General features: G+C 43.2%; 1 protein-coding gene and 1 long non-coding RNA gene across 2 annotated transcripts in view; one reads left to right on the forward strand and one right to left on the reverse strand.

Annotated features, from left to right (window-relative positions):
• The first annotated feature begins 821 nt into the window (after positions 1-821).
• Positions 822-17042, forward strand: LOC119968991. Its single transcript, XR_005461274.1, has 2 exons — positions 822-1449; positions 15103-17042. It is a non-coding gene; the product is annotated as an uncharacterized LOC119968991 (long non-coding RNA).
• ccdc80 (coiled-coil domain containing 80) overlaps positions 16325-22090 on the reverse strand; it is a 31569-nt gene continuing 25803 nt past the window's right edge. The window contains exon 7 of the mRNA XM_038802078.1: positions 16325-18338. Within this exon, the coding sequence (XP_038658006.1) occupies positions 18016-18338 (323 nt within the window). The 3' untranslated portion in view covers positions 16325-18015. The remainder of the gene's footprint in view (positions 18339-22090) is intronic.

A 22090-nucleotide genomic window follows, 5' to 3' on the forward strand; every position in this document is an offset into this window, starting at 1 on the left:
CCCATGTCATTTAATTTTTGCGCCAACCTGCTGAGAGGAATGTTTTACTAAAGTCCATGTAGACCACAGCCCATCCCTCGCCAATCATTTTTGTCGTCACCTCAAAAAAAACTCAATTTAATTAGTGAGACATAATCTCCCTTAAACAAAACCATGTTGTCTGTCGCTAATAACGTAGAACGTACAGTACAGAAGGAGGCCATTCGGCCCATTGAGTCTGCACCGACCCACTCAAGCCCTCACTTCCACCCCATCCCCGTAACCCAATAACCCCTCCTAACCTTTTTCTTTTGGTCACTAAGGGCAATTTATTATGGCCAATCCACCTAACCACGTCTTTGGACTGTGGGAGGAAACCGGAGCACCCGGAGGAAACCCACCCACACACGGGGAGAACATGCAGACTCTGCACAGACAGTGACCAGCAGGGAATCGAACCTGGGACCCTGGCGCTGTGAAGCAACAGTGCTATCCACTTGTGCTACCATGCTGCCCAATAAGATCATTCACTTCCAAATGTTCATTGATCCTATCTCTGAGAATCTTTTCCAACAATTTCACTATCACTGACATCAAGCACATTGGCCTATAATTACCTGGGTTATCCTTGCTTACCCAAAACAATGGGACAATATTTGTAGTCTCCCTTTTAAGACTGAGAGGAGAATTGTTTGAATTGTTTTTCCTCTGAGGGCCATTAATCTACAATTCTTTTCTCCAAAAGTTGTGGAGATTAGGTATTTGAATATATTCAAGGCGAGGTTAGATTGTTGATCAACAGGGAGTGTAGGGTTATGGGGGAGAAGACAGGAAAGTGGAGATCAGCCATGATCTTATTGATTGGCGAAGCAGGCTCAAAGGGCCAAATGGCCTACTCCAACTTCTAGTTCTTCAGTTTTTCTGTTTGTACTTTCAGCATGAAGTGGCACAATATGAACTTGAGCATTTTACACAGGAGCAAATTAGAAAATGGTCTGGAAAACAAGTTAAAAAGAAAATGAAATGCAAATTATCAAACTGCCCTGTATTTTGTTTCTCAAATCTTTTTTGGCAGTCAGTTTAAATAGGCAAGATTCAAAATAAATTTTCTAACAAAAATGTTTCTTAAATTACTTACTTTGCAATAAAATAATTAAAATGACATAATTTGCCACCTGTCTTTAATTGTGATGTTCAAAATGTTTTGCAATTCTTTGTCTCTTCCAAAAGCCTGGTGTTGGAATTGACATTTCTCCCATCCACACTGTAACTTCACTCTGAGCCATGTGTCACAGTTAATCTAAGGAACGCTCCACCAGCCCTTGCGTACTGTTGGCCATCAGCAGCAGAATTGTATACCAGTACAATCTAACATACCCTTAACTTCTCTATCAAGCCAGGTGATCAACTGTCGACCAATGAGGGCTGCAAGAGCAGCATTGAGCATCCTGAAAATGAGATGCTAACCAGGTGAGATTACAGCATAATTGTATGCATGCAATGCATTGCATAGACAAAGATAAGCAATCCCACAACCAACAAATCATGTGAAATAAAAAAATGCTGGAAGTACTCAGCAAGTTGGCAGCACCTGGTGAAAAGAAAGTTAACTTGAAATGTTAATTTTTTTTGTTTTTTTACTGATGCTGCCTGACATACGTGCATTTCCAGCATTTTCTGCTTTTTATTTCAGATTTAATGTTTTATTTTTGGATTGTGTGAAAGCTTTGCTGTCAGTCCATAAGCTACTGAAAGTTGAATAATTTGGAACCTATGGGAGAAGGAGAGTCCATGAGCGTCTTCCTCAACTAGGACTTGGGTGCATATTTGCAACCATCATCAGACAGAAATGTTGATTGGATAAACTTCATTGCCAGCAAATTAAGGCAAGACCCAATATGCCAGATCCCAGCCTTGTGTTGTAGTTTCTAGGATTGCCATGTTGTGTGGAGTTATTGAACAATATGCTTAGGAGTACATGCTTTGCAAGACTTTGGAGGCAGCAGGTGTATGGTTGGCAAGAAAATAAAGGATTTTTGATGTCTTTCATCGTTATGACCATGGGTTATTGAAAACCATCACCTTCAAATGGCATTGACAATCTTTTTTGGCAGTCAGTTTAAATAGGCAAGATTCAAAATAAATTTTCTAACAAAAATGTTTCTTAAATTACTTACTTTGCAATAAAATAATTAAAATGACATAATTTGCCACCTGTCTTTAATTGTGATGTTCAATATGTTTTGCAATTCTTTGTCTCTTCCAAAAGCCTGGTGTTGGAATTGACACGGTAGCACTGTTGCTTCACAGCGCCGGGTCCCTGTTTCGATTCCCGGCTTGGGTCACTGTCTCTGCGCACGTTCTCCTCGTGTCTGAGTGAGTTTCCTCTGGGTGCTCTGATTTCCTCACACAAAACCCTTGTTAGGTTAATTGGACATTCTGAATTCCTCTTCAGTGTACTAGAACAGGTGCTGCAATGTGGCGACTAGGAGATTTTTACAGTAACCTCATTGCAGTGTTAATGTAAGCCTACTTGTGACAAATAAAAGATTATTAGAATATTATTAGTATCCAGTGGAACAAAAAAATGTATCGCTTGTGAATTGTAATACTGTCTAGAATTCAGTAGGTGGCACTAAATTATGTTTCTAAAGTGGCTAAATTTACTATGTAGAAAACTAATCTAGATTCCCAGACACCAAAGACGTCAAGGGGTATGGGGAGAGAGCAGGAGGATGGTGTTGAGATCGAAAATCAGTCATGATCATTTAAAATGCCAGTGCAAGCTCACAGGACTCAATGATCTACTCCTATTTTCTATGTTTCTAAACTTTTCTGTATTGCACTGATTGTGATAGACATTGGAATGCATTTTATCCGTTTTCTCATTTGTGTTAAAGTGGAGCAAGAGTGCTTCTTTCTCCACAACAGCACCCCGCAGTTCTGTGTTTTACACCTACAGCCCCAGGACATATCTGAAAGTTGCTGCCAGAGAATGAGCACAGAAATGGATATTAGTCTGGTAAACCATATGGCCTAATCTCACTGGTCTGCTCGCTCCCCATTCCCTTCACTTTTTCCCCCCTTTCTTTGTCACAAAGCACATTGTGTGGGATTCTCCGTCAGCTGACAGCAGAATCTGAAAACGTGATTGCGTAGAAAATTGGTTTTGTCGGCGTAATCGTGATGGGCACATGTCTCACGCCAAATCGTAATTATCCGTCGTCCCGACAACGGTGTCAATGCGTTCCACTCCGCATGTACAGTAAACACTGTTGGCATATCATTGACGGGCTTGACCCAGTATTCTCCAGGGCCTCCACGATTCTCCACCTCCACCGGGGCGAATTCCTGATGGCAAGGTTCACCTGTACTTTTAAATATCGAGAAGGCAATGTGGCTGATGAGAGAGGAGGTAGCATGGAGAGGTGCGACCATGGGCTGCCGGTCCTGACACTGGCTGGGTGTGATGGGGGAAGGGTCATAGGGCCAGGGTGACCCCCCCCCCCCCTTGGAACTGGGGCGGTGTCCATGCATGGACAGCCATTGCTGCAACCCGAAAGGCAGCCATCATGCTGCATACCCCACTGACCATCCACCTTGGCCCCTAGTACTGCAAATGGCCAACGGCTGTATGGGAGCTCCCACCCCCGCATCTGTTGGAATTCTTTGGAGATGTAACTATTATAGTTAACCAGGGGAGCCAGTCGATGTGGTATATTTGGGCTTTCAGAAGGCTTTTGACAATGTCCCACATAAGACATTATTGTGCAAGATTAAAGCTCATGGGATTGGTGGAACTGTATTGAGGTGGATAGAAAACTGGTTGGCAGAGAGGAAACAAAGAGCAGGGATTAAAGGGTCCTTTTCAAATTGGCAGGCAGTGACTAATGGGGTGCCACAGGGACCGGTGCTGGGACCCCAGCTATTCACAATGTATGTTAATGATTTGGATGAGGGAACAAAATGTAAATCACAAAGTTAGCAGATGATACCAAGTTGGATGGGAGGGTGAACTGTGATGAGGATGCAGAGATCATGCAGCATGATGTGGACAGGTTGGGCGAGTGGGAAAATTAATGGCAGATGCAGTATAATTTGTATAAGTGTGAGGTTATATTGGAAGCAAAAACAGAAAGGCAGATTACTACCTGAATGGTTGTAAATTGGGAGAGGGGAGTGTGCAGCGGGACCTGGGTGTCCTTGTGCACCGATTGCTGAAGATAAGCATGCAGGTGCAGCTGGCGGTAAAGAAGGCTAATGGTATGTTCGCCTTCATTGGCTGGTTTAGCTCACAAAGCTAAATCACTGGCTTTTAAAGCAGGCCAGCAGCACAGTTCGATTTCCGTACCAGCCTCCCCGGACAGGCGCCGGAATGTGGCGACTAGGGGTTTTTCACAGTAACTTCATTGAAGCCTACTCGTGACAATAAGCGATTTTCATTTCATTTCATTGCGAGAGATTTCGAGTACAGAAGCAGGGATGCGTTGCTGTATTTGGGCAGGGCCTTGGTGAGGCCACACCTCGAATATTGTATGCAGTTTTGGTCTTCATTTCTGAGGAAGGATGTTCTTGCTCTTGAGGGAATTTCAGCGAAGGTTTATCAGACTGATTCGAGGGATGGTGCAACTGTCATATGAGGAGAGATTCACTAGGTTAGGATTGTTCTCACTGGAGTTCAGAAGAATGTGGTGGTGGTGGGGGGGGGGGGGGGTGGATCTTATAGAGACTCATAACATTCTACTGGACTAGACAGGGTAGATTCAGGGAAGATGTTCCCAATGATGGGTGTGTCCAGAACCAGGGGTCACAGTGTGAGGATTCGGGGTGAACTATTTTGGGCAGAGATTAGATATTTCTTCACCCAAAGAGTGGCGCGCCTGTGGAATTCATTATCACAGGAAGTAGTTGATGCTAAAACATTGAATATATTCAAGAAGCGGCCAGGTTTAGCACTTGGGCCGAATGGGATCAAAGGCTATGGAGAGAAAGTAGGATTAGGCTATTGATCATGGCCACATCAACCAGTGACTGCGCCATTTCCCTCTGGGACTGGGCCACCTCCCTCTGGATCTGTGCCATGTCAGCTGGTGCCTGAGCAATGCCGCCGATACTCTCAGGCATGGCCTGCTGGGAATGGGCCATGCTGAGGAGCACCGCTGCAATGTTAGGTAGCTCTGGCAAATGGCTGCCTGAGAGAGAGGAGCCCTGTCCTGCACCTTGGCCAACACCTGCACAGATTGCCCCAGGCAATTGTCACGGGGAAACGCAACTCAGCAGTGTCTCTCTTCCATGCCCGAGGCCAATCTCCACCCCGAAAAATGTTTTTTCCTTGGGCCTGCCGACCACGTCCAGGGCCCTTTGCTCTGCCACGGTGAGGGGCCGCAACTCCACTGGTCCCCCTCCAGTCTTCTCCTGCTCCTAATGGCTATGTGCCTCCTTGGGGGGGGGGGGGGGGGGGATAAACAGAAAACATAGTGTTAGACAGTCTGTCGCATGCAGCCCTGGAGGTGGGTAGCTGGTGGCTTCAGTGGCCAGAGCACTCGGCCATGGCGGCCCAGATGGGTGCCGGCATGTGGTGCAGGGTGGGTGTTCAGCCACCGTCCGGGTAGGGGGTGGTAGGATTCTAGGTTTGGGGAATGGGGGTTGGTGCAAACTGCACAGTGCTGCCTACTCACCGTGACCATCCTGAGGCAGTTGTGCAGTTTCTTGAGGCACTGCTGGTCGGTCTGGATGGTGTTGTTTGTGGCGCTGCCACCTGCACCCAGGTGTATACAGCGGCGTCTGGCAGCTAGGGTACAGGGTCGCCCGCCACTTCTCCAAGGTGCCCAGGAGGGTATCAAGCTCTGTGTCTGTGAATGTTGGGCTGCTCTCCTTGCTGCCACCTTGTTGGCTGGGATGGTGTGTGTGGGAGAGTGAAGTGTGTATATGCGGCTGCAACTTTCAGTCTCCTGAGTGTCAATTGCGATTCCAGCCAATCGGGCACCTTTCCTCATTGAAATCGCTTGTGTTCCCCATGGCGCCGGTGCTAGCCCCTCAACCATAACATTAGAAATAAGGTAAAGTTTTAAAGTGGATTTAAATTAATGTTTGAGAGGGTTGGGTAGCTCAGTTGGCTGGATGATTGGTTCGTTATGTGGAGTGAAACCAACAGCGTGGGTTCAATTCCCATACCCGCTGAGGTTATTTACGAAGGCCCCGTCTTCTCAGGCTTCATTCTGTGCCTGGAAGGGTAAAACCTATATTTAGATTCATCTTGGACAAAAGTATTTGTATGTGTTGGGGTTGGTTTCAATTCCAACTGTGACTCTATTGTGTTTTGAGAGGGCTATGGCATGAAGGGGAAATAAACTAGCAGTGGTCGCTTAGCAACTGGGGCCTTGTAAGGTGAAGAAGCTTTTAAGTTTCAGTAAAGCTAATTTGATTGCAGTTGGAGATGGGTAGTGAGCGAGAAGGCAGCTTTGCTAGAAGCAGTTGGTGCTAGAAGCTAAATAGGGAACATCTCTTTCTTCGCTGGAAGAAAAGCTACACTATGGAGTAATGGTTAAGAAAACCGATGGCAGGAACCAAAAGTCTAGCTGGTTAAGGAAATTAGAGAAATGAAGAACCCAAGAAGTCTGGAGTTCACAAAACAGAGGTAACTGAGAAGCAGAACAGATTACTATTCAGTAAAGTCACAGAGTTGAAAGGCTTTGGATTGTGAGAAGCCAGAAAGATATCTGCATTATTGAAATGAAAAGCGCTTATTGTCACGAGTAGGCTTCAATGAAGTTACTGTGAAAAGCCCCTAGTCGCCACATTCCGGCGCCTGTTCGGGAAGGCTGTTACAGGTTGATAAGGTTTGTGAGAAATTAGTACACTTTGGTAGACATTATTTTAAATAATTGTTGTAATCAGTGGCTGTACCTCTGAGTTTGTGTTAAAACCTTTACGACAAAGGAAAACTGAAGGGAATGATGCAAAATCTGGAAGTGAACCCTTGATGGAAGCAGCAGAGGGAAAGCATAATTTAAAAGAAGGTTTTAAAGTGTGACTGGTGAAAATGGAATTTGAAATCATTCATAGTTCAGTGAGACGAGGTGGCTCACAGTATAAGAATCATCTGGTGGGTCGTGGGAGATCAAAGGAGAAATCCATAGACATTCACTTGGGTTCAGAGGAGTGTGTCTTATCATAGTCATCCTGTGTACTTAAAAGGGACTTAGTGTGTTAATGAGACAATTGTACCTTAAGATGTACTTTGTAATCTGCGTTAATCTTAAAATCTCTGTTAAAGTAAGAGGGGAGCAAAGGTGTATTGTATCATAATTCAATTTTTTCATACTTAACAAATGTTTTTTTTCTTGTTAAAACTAATTAGCGGTGTTGTGAGTGTTCTTCCACGATTTACAAAAAAAGGTTACGGAGCCAGTGTTCCAATCTGGGATTTTTCGTCCAGTTTTAACACTAACTGAGATCGTGACATCACCAACTTCATTCCTCTCCCTGGCAAGTCTCTGAGGCTCAACCAGACCATTCACAACCTTAATAATAATAATAATAATAATAATCTTTATTGTCACAAGTAGGCTTGCATTAACCCTAGGGGATCACAAAGCCACCATCACTAAGACCACCGACTTTCTGCTCCACAATATTGACCAACTCCTCCACTGTCTCATCTGTTCTGCTGCAGAAACGTTCATCCATGCCTTTGTTGCCTCTAGACTTGACTGTTCCAACACACTCCTGACTGGCCTTCTATCTTCCCATCTCCCACAGGGAATGTTGAAGATGCCAGCATGTAAACCTAAGCCTTGTAAGGCACTGATGCTCACACATGTCGAGGAAGCTGTGGACCCTGAGTTGGGAGCCTAACCTCCATGGAGCTGCATCTTGATATCTGTCCCCTTTTCCCAGTGGAGTGACTTGTGGTTGAGGAGAAAGCAGCTGCTGCTGGAACCAGAGTTGCTCCTGCTGCCTGTAGAGCTGATGGTGTTGAGGTTTTTTCTTTTGTTTTTCATCCAAGATGCAAAGTCGAACTGCATTAGCTGCTCTCCTGACATAGCGAAAGCTGACAGCAGGGAAGTGCAGCTGAAGGCGGGTGAAGTGTAAGGCAGGTGATAAGAGGAATTTGGCAATCACCTGTCAAGCAGTGAAGGCAGTCCCTGAGAAGGAATGCTGTGAGCAGCAGCCTCTCACTTGGGCATGGCAAGGGCTCTCCAGTTTGACTGATCAGAGCCTTCGGCCTGTTAAATTCAATGTTGTGCATTCGCCTGGTTGACCTTGGTGAGTTGCTGACAGCTCAGGAAATGGGTTGGGTGACTGTTAAAGCCACAAAGTGGAATTGAAGAGACATTTAATTTACTTTTTGCATAATCTAATTGCCTTTCCAACAACTCCAAGGGAGTTCCCCACCTAAATTCACCTGGATGAAACTGTTGGGATGATGTCAGGATTCCCACGCGACTGCACTTTTAGGGCATTTACTTCTCCAAAGAGACCCAAACGTGCCTCTCCTTCACAGTTAAAAATTCCGTCCTCTTGTTTTTCTACTATTCTTCGACTTCTCCTGCATTGACCATCTCTAGACCTCTCTCTAACCTTGGAATAAGTCAAGTGCAGTTATTCTCATTTATTCTCTGCTGACCTTGTTACAATTATCAAACAAGCAGATTCTTGCCATAAGGGCAAGGCATTTTACTGAGAAGAAACAAAAATCCAAAAGTTAAGAAAAGAAATGAACTAATCTTGGGGGTGATGGAGAGGATGGGCATGGTGGATCCATGGTGTTTCAGAACCCAGGGGAAGGGAGTATTCCTTTTCACGTGTCTATAAGGTGTATTCGAGGATTGATTACATTGTAGTGAGTCAGGAGATTTTGGTTGGGGTGGAGGGGGCAGAGTATGCGGGGATAGTTATCTCGGACCATGCACCCCACTGGCTGGATATTCGGTTCAGTACAGGAAGAGCAGAGGCCGGGGTGGAGGTTTGACTCGGGGTTGTTGGCGGATGGAGGTTTTTGTAATAACGTGCGGTTGGTGATTAGGGATTATGTGGAGTTCAATCAGAATGGGGAGGTGTCGGCGGGCATTTTTTGGGAAGCACTGAAGGCAGTGGTCCGGGGAGAAATTATCTAATTTACGGTTCGTGCGAATCAGGAAAGGAGGGTGGAACATGACCGTCTAGTGAGTGAGATAGTGGAGGTAGACAGGGAATATTAGACGGTGCCCACCGTGGAGGGATTGGCGAGGAGGAAAGAGTTGCAGGGGCAATTTGACAGGCTGACAATGGGGAGGGTGGTAGGGCAACTGCGTAGGGCAAGAGGGGTGGTAGGGCAACTGCGTAGGGCAAGAGGGGTGCAATACGAATATGAGGGGAAGGCGAGCCGCATGCTGGCGCACCAGCTGCGGAGGCAGGCTGTGTCCAGGGAAATATTGAAAATCCGGTATGTGGTGTCAGAGCCAGAGAAGATAAATGAGACATTTAGAGAGTATTACCAGAGACTTTATGAGGCAGACCCAGGAGGAGAGGAGGCGGACATGGGGTGGTTTCTGAATGAGCTGGAATTTCCCCAGATGGAGGAAGCAAAGAGCAGGCATTGGAGGAGCCCCTGGGGCTGAGGGAGGTGCTGGATAGTATCAGGGTATGAAGTCGGGGAAGGCCCCTGGGCCGGATGGGTACCCGGCAGAATTTTATAAGGAATTTGCGACGGACCTGGCACCACATCTGTTGGGAGCGTTTAATGAAACACTGGAGAAGGTGGAGTTGCCGGAGTCGATGAAGCAGGCAGTAATCACACTGATCCCAAAAAAAGGGAAGGATCCGGTGGAATGTGGGTCGTATAGACCCATATCACTATTGAACACGGATGTGAAAGTATTGGCTAATTTGTTGGCGGGAGGATGGAGGATTGTGTCCCGGGGGTGGTAGCAGAAGATCAAACAGGCTTCCTGAAGGTCAGTCAGCTCGCGAGTAATATAAGACGGCTGTTGAATGTGGTGATGAATCCATCGAGAGCTCTGGTACCGGAGGTGGTGGTGTCCATGGACGCGGAGAAAGCATTTGATCGGGTGGAGTGGCGGTACTTGTTCGAGGGTTTGGGTTCAGGCCGAGATTTGTGGCATGGGTGCGGTTGCTATATGTGGCGCCAAGAGCGAGGATGAGGACGAATGATATGAGCTCACGAAGCTTTGACTTGCACAGGGGTACGAGGCAGGGTGTCCATTGTCGCCGCTGCTGTTTGCGCTGGCCATAGAGCCGTTGGTGATGGCTCTCAGGGGGTCAGCACAGTGGCAGGGGATAATGAGGGGACAGAGGGAGCATCGGGTGTCGCTCTATGCCGATGACATCTTGCTGTATGTTTCGGATCCGTTGGAGAGTATGGGAAGGATTATGGGCCTGTTGGGGAGGTTTGGAGGGTTCGCAGGGTACAAGCTGAATATAGGGAAAAGTGAGGTATTCCTGGTGAGTGAGCTGGCACAGCGGGCTCATTTAGGGAGGGTGCCATTTACGGTAGCGAGGGATAGGTTTAGGTACATGGGGATTCATGTAGTGAGGGAATGGACTGGGCTCCATAAGTGGAACTTAACAAAGCTGGTGGAGGAGGCCTGGGAGGATCAAAAGAGGTGGGATACACTGTACTTAACGTTGGTGGGGAGGGTCCAAGTGGTGAAAATGAATATTTGGCCCAGGTACTTGTTTATCTTTTAGGCTCTCCCGATATTTATACCAAAGGCCTTTTTTCGGAAAGTGGACACAATCATCTCTGACTTTGTACGGGCGGTGAATGTGCCGAGGGTGGGGAGGATCCTGCTACAGAGGCAGAGGCAGCAGGGGGGGTTAGTGTTGCCAAACTTGCTTCATTATTATTGGGCGGCGAATGTGGGCAAGGTGCAGCGGTGGTGGGAAGGAGAAGGGGTAGAGTGGGTTAGGATGGAGGAGGAATCTTGTAAGGGGTTTAGTTTGAGGGCTATGGTGATGGCAGCATTGCCAATGGTTCCAAGTAGGTATTCAGGGAGCCCAGTGGTGCAGTCCATGGTGAAGATATCAAATCGGCTGAGGAAGCATTTTAGGGTGGAAGGGATGTCGATGTTAACGCCGCAGTGCAAGAATCATGGGTTTGAGCCGGGGAGATGGATAGTGTATACAGGAGGTGGAGGGAAGTGGGGCTGGTCAAGGTGAGGGATTTGTATTTGGAGGAAGGGTTCGCCAGTCTGGAGGAGCTAAGGGAGAGGGTAGAGCTGCCGAGGGTTAGTGAGTTCGGGTATCTACAGTTTAGGGATTTTGCACAAAAGGTCTGGAAGGGGTTCCCTAGATTGCCGGGATACTCCCTGCTGGAGCGACTGCTGCTTCCGGATGTGGAAGGGAAGAATTGGGGATATATATAAGTGGCTGGGGGAGCAGGGAGGCGAGCGGGTGGTGAAGATCAAGGAGAAATGGGAAGCGGAGTTGGAAATAGAGATCAATTGGGGAGTATGAAGTGAGGCACTGCGAAGGGTAAACGGGACCTCCTCTTGTGCAAGGTTGAGCCTGATACAGTTTAAGGTGGTGAATAGGGTGTATATGACTCGGGCGAGAATGGTTGGGTTCTTTCAGGGGCAGCAGATGAGTGTGAGAGGTGTGGGCGGGGCCAGCGAATCATGCGCCCATGTTTTGGGTTGTGAAAAATTGGGAAGATTCTGGGCGGGAGTGTTCGCGGTCTTAGCCAGGATAGTGGAGGAGGGAATGGACCCGGACCCTTTGGTGGCGGTATTTGGGGTTTCAGAGAAGCCGGAGCTCATGGGGAGGAGGAAGGCCGATGTCATGGCCTTCGCCTCTCTGATTGCACGGCAGCGAATTTTACTGGAGTGGCGGTCGGCATCGCCACCGGGGTCAGCGGCTTGGTTAGGTGACCTGTACAACTTCCTGCGATTAGTGAAGATAAAGTATGAGTCAAGGGGCTCAGCATGGGAGTTTGAGAAAAGGTGGGGGATGTTTGTGACCGTGTTTGAGGAGCTGTTCGTCGTTGGGGGGGGGGGGGGGGGGGGGAAGAGATGAAAAAGGAGGAAAATCTGTACAAACTGTATAGGTGATTGTTGGGAAGAATGTTTCCGGGGTGTTTATTTGCTGTAACCTACTTTGATACAAGTTTGAATAAAATGGGTTTGAAAAATAACTAAATAAATAAAATTCCCATTCGGCAGCTGATGGTTAGATTGCCCTTCTTGACTCGAGGCAAAGCTTTGAACCAGAGATTGCAAGAAACTGCAGAGTGTGGTGAACTCAACTCAGCGCATCACACAAGCTTGCCACCCTCCTATTGATTCTGTATACACCTCCCGCTGCCTCAGGAAGGCAGACAGCATTGTCAGAGACCCCCTCCCACCCAGGCATTGCCTTCTTCCAGACCCTTCCGTCAGGCAGAAGGTACAGAAGTCTGAAGACTCGCACATCCAGACATAGGAACAGCTTCTTCCCCACAGCTACAACACTCCTCAACGACCCCCCCTCGGACTGATCTGTTCCCTGTAAGAACACTATTCACGATGCCCTATGCTGCTCTTGCTCATGTATTTGCTTTGTTTGCCCCTTGTTCCGCACTGTATCCAATCACTGTTTGTTGATGTACCATTTGTCAATGTTCTCTGTTGATTATTCTTTTGTCTACTATGTACGTACTGTCTACGTTCCCTCGACCGCAGAAAAATACTTTTCACTGTACTTCGGTACATGTGACAATAAATCAAATCAATCAATCAATCAGAGAATTTTGCTTGCCTGAAATGCTCCATGATGGGTAGTAGTACAAAGTGCAGCAGATTGCTGAATCAAAACACTCGCTAAATGATTGGCAGCATGTTAGCTGTCAGGACACTAGCCTGTGAATTTATGCACATATAAATATTTTTAAAATGTTGTTTGCAAAGAGCTATACCAGTAAAATATAGCAACTATTGCACGTGACTGCAGATTTGTAACTTTTGCATTCATGTGAAGAAATTCCAATTAAGCATTGATATGAAAGATCCTGAATTACTCAAAAATAGAATCCACAGTCCGATTGAGAAGTACGTTAAAGCAAGTGATGTAAAACCATCTCAAGTAGATAATCTCACACCCTCCACACCCTTTGGAATTTGCAGCATAACTCTAGTTCAAGGTGACACAGGCAGGCAGTTCACTAGATTAATTTGTGTGTATTAAAGTTAGAAATTGCTACAGAGTACTTTATTATCGTAGCACACTCAAGGCCATGCTACCATTCCTATCCTCCAAGGAAATAGCCTTGATTCAAATTAGATTGATAATTTGTCTTAAATTTCATAAATATGCAGTAAGATTCTGATTTAAAGATTTGATGTGTGTCTCTTATTTTTTTCAAAGTTATTTGTGTGGTTGTATAGTGTATTAGCTAAACCCGACCTCTTTCAGTGTCTGAATTGATTCCTGGGTGAGCTGAAGAATTGTACTGGCTTTAAAAGAAACTTTAAGCGAGAAAATGTACTTAGACCTGACTGGACATGAGGGCACTGTAATTATCCCCTCAGTATTACAAATATGCTTGAAAGTGTTCATGTTGGCGAGATGCTGCAGTGAATTTTGTTTTCAGATACCTTCACAATGTGTAGAACACAAAACGTGTTGGAAAGGTTTGCTGTACAACCTCTTTATCAGTTGATGCCACATGTTTCTTTGTGAATGGTGAGTTGCGGTTTCATTGATTCCAGTACCGCTTTCTTCATGCACTCATCCGTTTATTGATTTCTTTACAAATTGCAGAAAAATGTGATTAAAAAGGTAAACACACTTGGCTTTCAGCAGAGAACCTAGAATAAGACAACTTGACAGAAGGACTCAACCCAATGGTCCTATTTTTTCAATTAGCCATCCTTTGTCAGTACAGAACATGAGAATGTCTGTTGTGCACATTCAAGAATTGTTCGGAAATGTGCTACTGGTATCTTTTGTTACGGTGGAGCTTTTAGAGGATTGACTTATTGAAAATATTTATCGTAAATAAGATGAACTGATCTTGCCTTCAATGTGTAGAACAGAAAACATGATGGAAAGGTTTGGTGTACAGCTTCTTGGCCAGTTGATGCCACATTGTGAATATTGCAACAGTTATCAATGAGATATATTATCAAAATGCTACCCTGTTGTAAAACGGATTGGTCACCTATCATAGGAACCTCCCAGTTTTTATCAATTGGTTTCACCAGTAAAAGGAGGTTTCAATAACAGGCAGCTGACACATTTTGTGGGGGAGGTGTATACAGTATCAATATGAAGGTGGCAACATTTTGTGTCAGCTTCCTGGCTGGAAGTTGAAAATCTACCACATTGCTTGAAAGATAGGACATCATCAAGTCCCAGGGTTTCATCACTAAGGATAATAATAGTATTTTGCCATTAGCAATATTTGACTGTTAGCAATATTTGACGGGGCTGAGAAAGTTACGAATAGTCAATTTTTTCCAGTTTTCTCAAATGAGCTCATTGATAAAAATTAATATGGAAACGATCAGATCCAGAGAGCAGACAGTTGAAAATTGAATGTTTCATATTTCATCGGATGAAAACAATCAAAGAAGAATGTCCGAACAGGGGACAAGTTTCTGAAAGATTTTAAAAGGCACTTCAGTCCATTAATAGCCTTTATCGAGGTAGAAGTGACGGCATTACGTGACAGACAAAAATAAAGGAGGCTGCTATATCTTTATGTAAGATTGGTGAAATCTGTACACCTTCACAGATCCTCAGCCAGAGCTACGTACTCAATCTGGAGAAGAACCAAATGTGTTTTAAGTTTGTAATATATGGTTCTGCAGAATGATGAAGTGGGATGGTTGAATATTTTCAGTGTAAAAACTATTAACAGAAAATTTTACCAAAGTAGTCAACATTGCTGTTAGTTATCTTTGGCCCTTTGCATCTGTTTTCTCCACTTACTTTCAAAAAATTGTATTTCTTAAAGTTACAAAGTCAATGCACAGAGTGTATGAGGCAAATTCTTAATCCATCTCCTTGCTTGCTTAAAAAACAATTAAAATTCAAATTTAATCCAATTCATGGTCCCAAGAGGGACATACTAGATTACACCTGATCTTATGTTTGATCTTACGTTGGATCTTAACCAAAAGGTGATACATCTTTTTTCAGGTGTTGACATGTTGTTGTATGGTTCCAAAGGTGCAGGTTGCCCAAGTGGCTTTCATTCACATATGCACCTCCACAGTGAGCAGTGGAAAACATCTGATTGTAGATGGTGTCATAACTGAGCTCAATCCAACCCACAACACTAGGGCAAATATGCAAGCATCCGGCAGGGATTGGCGAGTAGAGATCAGAAAACCTGGATATCCTGCGTCACACACAGCTGAGCTTCATCTGTTCTGGTTGAGAACAACTAAGTCAGACTTGTGATCAAACCGAGGACTTCCTTCGCCTGGTTCAACCTAATGAAATGGGTGGCGAGCAATTCTGTGCTACAAGATAGAATCATAGAATTTACAGTGCAGAAGACGGCAATTTGGCCCATCGAGTTTGCACAGGCTCTTGGAAAGAGCACCCTAACCCTGTAACCCCACCTAACCTTTTTGAACACGAAGGGCAACTAATCATGGTCAATCCACCTAATTTGTACATCTTTCGACTTGGGAGGAAACTGGAGCACCCAGAGGAAACCCACGCAGACAAGGGGAGAGCGTGCATACTCTGCAGTCAGTGACCCAATCCGAGAATAGAACCTGGGACACTGGAGCTGTGAAGCAACTGTGCTAACCACTGTGTTGCTGTGCTGCCCATGGGAACCATGAACGTTTCTGTCCCTTGGGAAATGGAGGAGCAATTCAATATCCAAACCAAGAACCAACTCGTGTTTATTCTCAGATCGGTATCTTCTACTTTGTACATTACAAATTTTTGATTTTATAGATGTTAAGGATTGTAAGGTGCAAATTGGATTCAACATTTATGCAGTTAAAATGGTATAATGCTTATTGTAAGAAACAGCAGCTTGCCCTGATGGGAAAGGTGAGAGGGCAATATTTACTTTTGGGTAGGTTGAGCCGAAAGCAACTGTGAAGTAAAGCAAAGATGAAAATTGAAATTATAAATGCTCAAAATATAAAGCACTTGAGGAAAAAAAGGGTTAATCTTTTGAATAGAGACCTTTGATCAAAATCTTCAGATAAATGGACTCTACCTGAAACATTAACATGCATTTTCCTTGCTCAGGTACTAATGAACCTATTGCGTAATTCTACTATTTTCTATTTTTCTGTACCTTTTAAAATATTTTTCATTTTCATTATTAGGAAAAAATTTTTTATCGTGTTGCTGTACCACTCCAGTAAAATAAATGCACTATTCAGTCAGGAAATTGTTGGTGTTATTATTGTTTATCCAAATAAAAATTATCCAGTATTTTGTACATTTCAGAATACTACATTGATACCAAATGAAAGGATAAGACAAATTGTGGCTAAAGTTACTGTCCCGGTTGATCAGGTTTTCAATTCATAGGATGCTGTAACAAATAAAACTGAAAGCAGTGCTTATTTTCTACAACTTAATACATGTTTAAATTCTAAGTAACTCTAGGGTCACCGGTTGTGAAGTACAGTACACACCCTGGCTTACTAAATATTCTCTGTGGAATTTCTCAGCACATTTCCAAAAATGAAGTAAACTACATTCCCATTTTATTCAATGCCAGATAATTTTCTGAATTATTTCTGTTCTAAATCCGTGACTAGAAATGTTGTATCATAATATATTGTGTAACAATGCCATTGAGCTTTACAAACACATATCCCCCTCCTTATATCCATACCTTTCTGACTGTTAATGAGAAATGTTAGTTCAATCTGTCTCATTTCCAGAACTTGGCAGCAGTCCACAAAAATAAAGACTTGCATTAATATAGCATGTTTTGTGACCTCCGAACACTGCAAAGCACTTTACAGCCAATTAAGCACTTTTAAGTGCAGGCAGTGCTGTAATGTAGGAAATGAAGCAAACAATTTGTGCACAGCAAGGTCCCACAAACAACAAAATGATCAATATTGGCCAGGGCGAATTGTAACATATCTATATTTAAAAAAATATTTAATGCTTTTGTTCCAGCCCACCCATAGAAATTCAGAAAAGGTGAATCAACTCCCTCAAATGGCCTCCTGTGTTTATTCTCTAATGCCAGCCAAAGTGTAATGGGAGGTTGTACTCAAAATACTGACCTACGCATACTTTGTTCAGACCTTGCTTTGTAAATATGTGTGAGATGTGATGCAAGGTCAGAGGTTCAGCATTACAGCACCCCTTCAAACCTCTCTTACCATCACTACAAATTGACAACATAGTTACCTTCATTGTCCACAGCACTTGTTTGTTCCTCCTTGGTCGGGTGGAAAAAAGTAATTTTTATCATGAGTGATCTCTGTAACTAATGCAAAGTTAATTTCAAATGTACTTTTGTAATGCCTTGCATCTTTTGTTTTGTGACTGTTCAAACATGTTCTGCTGCAGCATTTCACAACATCATGTTAAATAGTTGGTCCTAATACTTCATTTATTTGTGTTAGACTCCTTTGCCTTTTTAGTTTCAGTGGTGATGCATCTGTAGATTAGGAAGAACATTTCCTCTTAATATCTCTGGATGGTGTCTGATGGATACGTGATGAGACTACTCTTACAGTTGATGCAAGTCTTTCTCTCTTTGATACACAATAAATATGCTAAATTAAACAAGCATCCCTTATGAATATGCACACTTTCCACGCTAAGCATCAGCTGCACAAACTTTCTTTCAAAAAAGTTGACTATAGTATAGCTTCGAAAATTAAAGTTTGTTCTTTATGTCAGCAGAATGTTCAGTGATTAGTCTTTAAATAGTTCCAAAATACAACTGAAAATTGCCATTTTTCTCAATAGCTGTAGTAGAGTATTTTCTGAAGCCTTTTTTCAGTAATTATGCAAAAAAATTCTCAAATTGGTATCCAATGTGATTTTTAGATTGCTGTTAAAATGTTAACTTTGGTGTTTGCAGCATTTACACCAAAATGCCATAATTTATTATTTTTTGTAATGGTATCCACCGTAGTGACCCTGTTGGTGATATCCATCTTGGTAACCATGGTAACTATATCCGTATTCATCCTCTGGGCAACGCATACCCAAGGATTGTTGAATAGCCATTTCCTGTCGTCGAAGTTGCATGGAGTCAACAAGGTCATAAACGATGGCCATATTCCACATTGGAGTTGGGTACCATGACTTGACATTTCCATCCTTCCCAACCAGTAACATTGAGAAATACTCCGGGCTTACTTGGAAATAATTCCGTATATCTTCTACCAAGGATTGGGAGAGGTCCTCGCGATCAACAGTTGCACTTCCTGTCGGTAGAGCAACCAAAGCCAATAAACTTGTTTTATCAAACGGAAGTTTTAAAAAGTTTCTTCATTTGAAACATAATTTCTGTGAAACTGCCATTTACAAATATATCCTTCTTATAATACCAAATTAATTGTTAAACTACCATGTTTTACTGAAGATCTAAAGATTATTAGACAACAAAATAAATAGTACCTATATAATTTTTTTAATGGTCATTTACACTGTACTAAGAATAGACTTCAGCATTTAAATGATATTCATACAAGTTATTTTGTGTCGCAATTGGATTACTATATGAAAAGATTCAAAAGTTCAAATGCAGCCAAAATATATTAATATGATCAATGTGTAAAAATATTTACTTTTTTTATTCACTCCATTTGATGTGTCATAAAATAAATTTCATACAGATGTCCAAATTTGTTCTGCCATTTTCACTATAGTTGAAGCTATGATTGAGAAGCCTGCCAGGCTTTGGATCTTGAACCTTATTTTCTTTCATTATGATACTTTTATATGCTACTATTTTAGTCATTCGAAAATACTATTTTAGTCATTCTGGCAATTCAGCAGTTTTGATATCATTGTTGAGAATAAGAAGCCTTGTATCCTTTCCTAGAAATATATTCTGTAAGCTTACCTGGTTAGAACTGACTGGCTGAGCTAAGATTGCAATACTACACAGGATTATTTTACCATTTCCACCACCCAGTATCCCATTACATGGGAAACAGATCTCTCATTGGACTTCTGAGTTAAAATTTGCTGCATTCTTGAGTTTTGTCTTACGCACCAAAAATTGACAGCACTCAAAGTAGCAAAGCAGAAACGCAAACTTTGAAAACTGCCACATCTAAGAAAAAAATTCCTTGTGGAGTTTGAGAGTTTTTTAATGAATAAAACAGAACTCCAATGTCATATTCTGGAGACAATAGCTGCATTTATGTAAAATGTATGTCTCCACAGGGACTGGACACTTTTTAATTGACAAAACATGGAACTGTGGGATAATGCATTCACAAAACTACTAAATACTTTTGGGCAAATCCCTGTTACAATTCCACCAAACATTTGTGATTTAGAACATTTTAAAATCTGTTGCAAACTACATAAGAGACTGGTGGGGTTAGATACCTAAAATAAAGCAATTCTGGGAAAGAGAAAGCAATACAGCATAGTTCATTTCATTTCTGTATTTGTAAGATTTCATATATTTTACATTAATCAATTTAAACATCGGTCCTTAAATATGGAACTTATACATTCCCGTGCATTTTGCAATTTCTCTCTTGGACTTTGTGTGTTGCACACCATTTCTTACAGGTGGATAGGAAGATGACCCATCCCTGGATATCACTGAATAATATATACCCACCATGTGCTCGGAGGAGGGTGAGTGCAGTGAGTATTAATACAATCTTACACATAAACAGCCTGCCTGAGGAACATAGCTGATGCCTGTACACCATGCCCCCCGGCTTGGCAAAGACTGGGAAATTCCAATGTGACAATTTACAGTCACAAATCCATTCCACTGGTACAGCTTGTTATTAGGATAACCAACTGGCTATGCTGTTGATGTGCACAATCGTTACAACTTTCAGTTCTGCCTTGAATATTCTCTTGGGCATGGCAAAGCTGGTCATTTAAATAAATGGTTGTTTCTTATGTTTAGGGGTACGCCACACTACCCAATACCTTCACACCAATCAACTTAACCCAGGAAGATACCTTTCTGATCTAAATTGGGTATTGTCTTTTATACATGTGCGCTTTTTGAAGCTGAACTGAAACAGTTTCAGAGAGCACATCTGCTGTAAACGGTCCAAGTTGCTTAATTTTACAGACAGAAAGTGAAAGTGCTGAACAAGAGCAGCTATTCAATTCTCACCTCTGTTCAGCCAAATACAGAATCATCCTCAGGAACAATATCCCTATTAGAGGACTTATTTCGCTTTTGCTTGATCACCTTTCTGATTTTGAATGGTCTATATCCCAGTTGTAGAGTTGAAAGTCCGCACATCAGAATTAGCTGCCTGCCCCCAACCCCTCTGCCCATTCCACCAACCCTAACCTTAATTCTGCCAAGCTATTCTACTGCAGGTATCACATCGGCATTTATACACATGTAGACATTATCCAGGTAAATTCTATACACAAAGACAAATGCTGTAATGTGAATTCCTTGCAAATTCTTTGCATCTCAATTAAGGTTATGGTTGTGCACTTATTTACACAAGTATTATAGCTTCCATTTTACTGAGTGTTGAAAAGTACCAAGGAGCTGAAGAGAGAAGTGGGCCTTTATGAAGCTTGGCGAGAACTCAGAGATGTAAAAGAACTCAGAGATATAGAAAGCAAAGAGTTGGGATAAATGGGTGTTTCTCTGGTTGGCAATCAGTAGCTAGTGGTGTCCCTCAGGGATCAGTGTTGGGCCCACAATTGTTCACAATTTACATTGATGATTTGGAGTTGGGGACCAAGGGCAATGTGTCCAAGTTTGCAGATGACACTAAGATGAGTGGTAAAGCAAAAAGTGCAGAGGATACCGTAAGTCTGCAGAGGGATTTGGATAGGTTAAGTGAATGGGCTCGGGTCTGGCAGATGGAATACAATGTTGACAAATGTGAGGTTATCCATTTTGGTAGGAATAACAGCAAACGGGATTATTATTTAAACGATAAAATATTAAAGCATGCCGCTGTTCAGAGAGACTTGGGTGTGCTAGTGCATGAGTCACAGAAGGTTGGTTTACAAGTGCAACAGGTGATTAAGAAGGCAAATGGAATTTTGTCCTTCATTGCTAGAGGGATGGAGTTTAAGACTAGGGAGGTTATGTTGCAATTGTATAAGGTGTTAGTGCGGCCACACCTGGAATATTGTGTTCAGTTTTGGTCTCCTTACTTGAGAAAGGACGTACTGGCGCTGGAGGGTGTGCAGAGGAGATTCACTAGGTTAATCCCAGAGCTGAAGGGGTTGGATTATGAGGAGAGGTTGAGTAGACTGGGACTGTACTCGTTGGAATTTAGAAAGATGAGGGGGGATCTTATAGAAACATTTAAAATTATGAAGGGAATAGATAGGATAGATGCGGGCAGGTTGTTTCCACTGGCGGGTGACAGCAGAACTAGGGGGCATAGCCTCAAAATAAGGGGAAGTAGATTTAGGACTGAGTTTAGGAGGAACTTCTTCACCCAAAGGGTTGTGAATCTATGGAATTCCTTGCCCAGTGAAGCAGTTGAGGCTCCTTCATTACATGTTTTTAAGGTAAAGATAGATAGTTTTTTGAAGAATAAAGGGATTAAGGGTTATGGTGTTCGGGCCGGAAAGTGGAGCTGAGTCCACAAAAGATCAGCCATGATCTAATTGAATGGCGGAGCAGGCTCGAGGGGCCAGATGGCCTACTCCTGCTCCTAGTTCTTATGTTCTTATGTTCTTATGTTCTGTAAATTATTCAAATGACAAGTTAAAGTTCAGGTAAAATTATTGGCTTGAAGTTTTAGGACGGCAGAGACTCGACCCCTGACATCCTGAGAGTTTACACTCTTAACGGGCGTTGACTGGAGCAGGCGGGAGGTCCGTCCTCACTTGGATGGAAGTCCTGCCTTGGAGAGGTGTTAGCCAATCGGATTTACCACTAGCCAGAAGAGGCACTGCAACAATATGCCTGGGACTTAGTGCTGGGACATGGAGGCTAGTTAAGTGGCAGGGACCCCAGGGAGGGGATGGTATGGAACTTCCCGACCGAGAT

Source organism: Scyliorhinus canicula, chromosome 7 (genome assembly GCF_902713615.1).
Source record: "Scyliorhinus canicula chromosome 7, sScyCan1.1, whole genome shotgun sequence".
NCBI classification, from domain to species: Eukaryota; Metazoa; Chordata; class Chondrichthyes; order Carcharhiniformes; family Scyliorhinidae; genus Scyliorhinus; species Scyliorhinus canicula.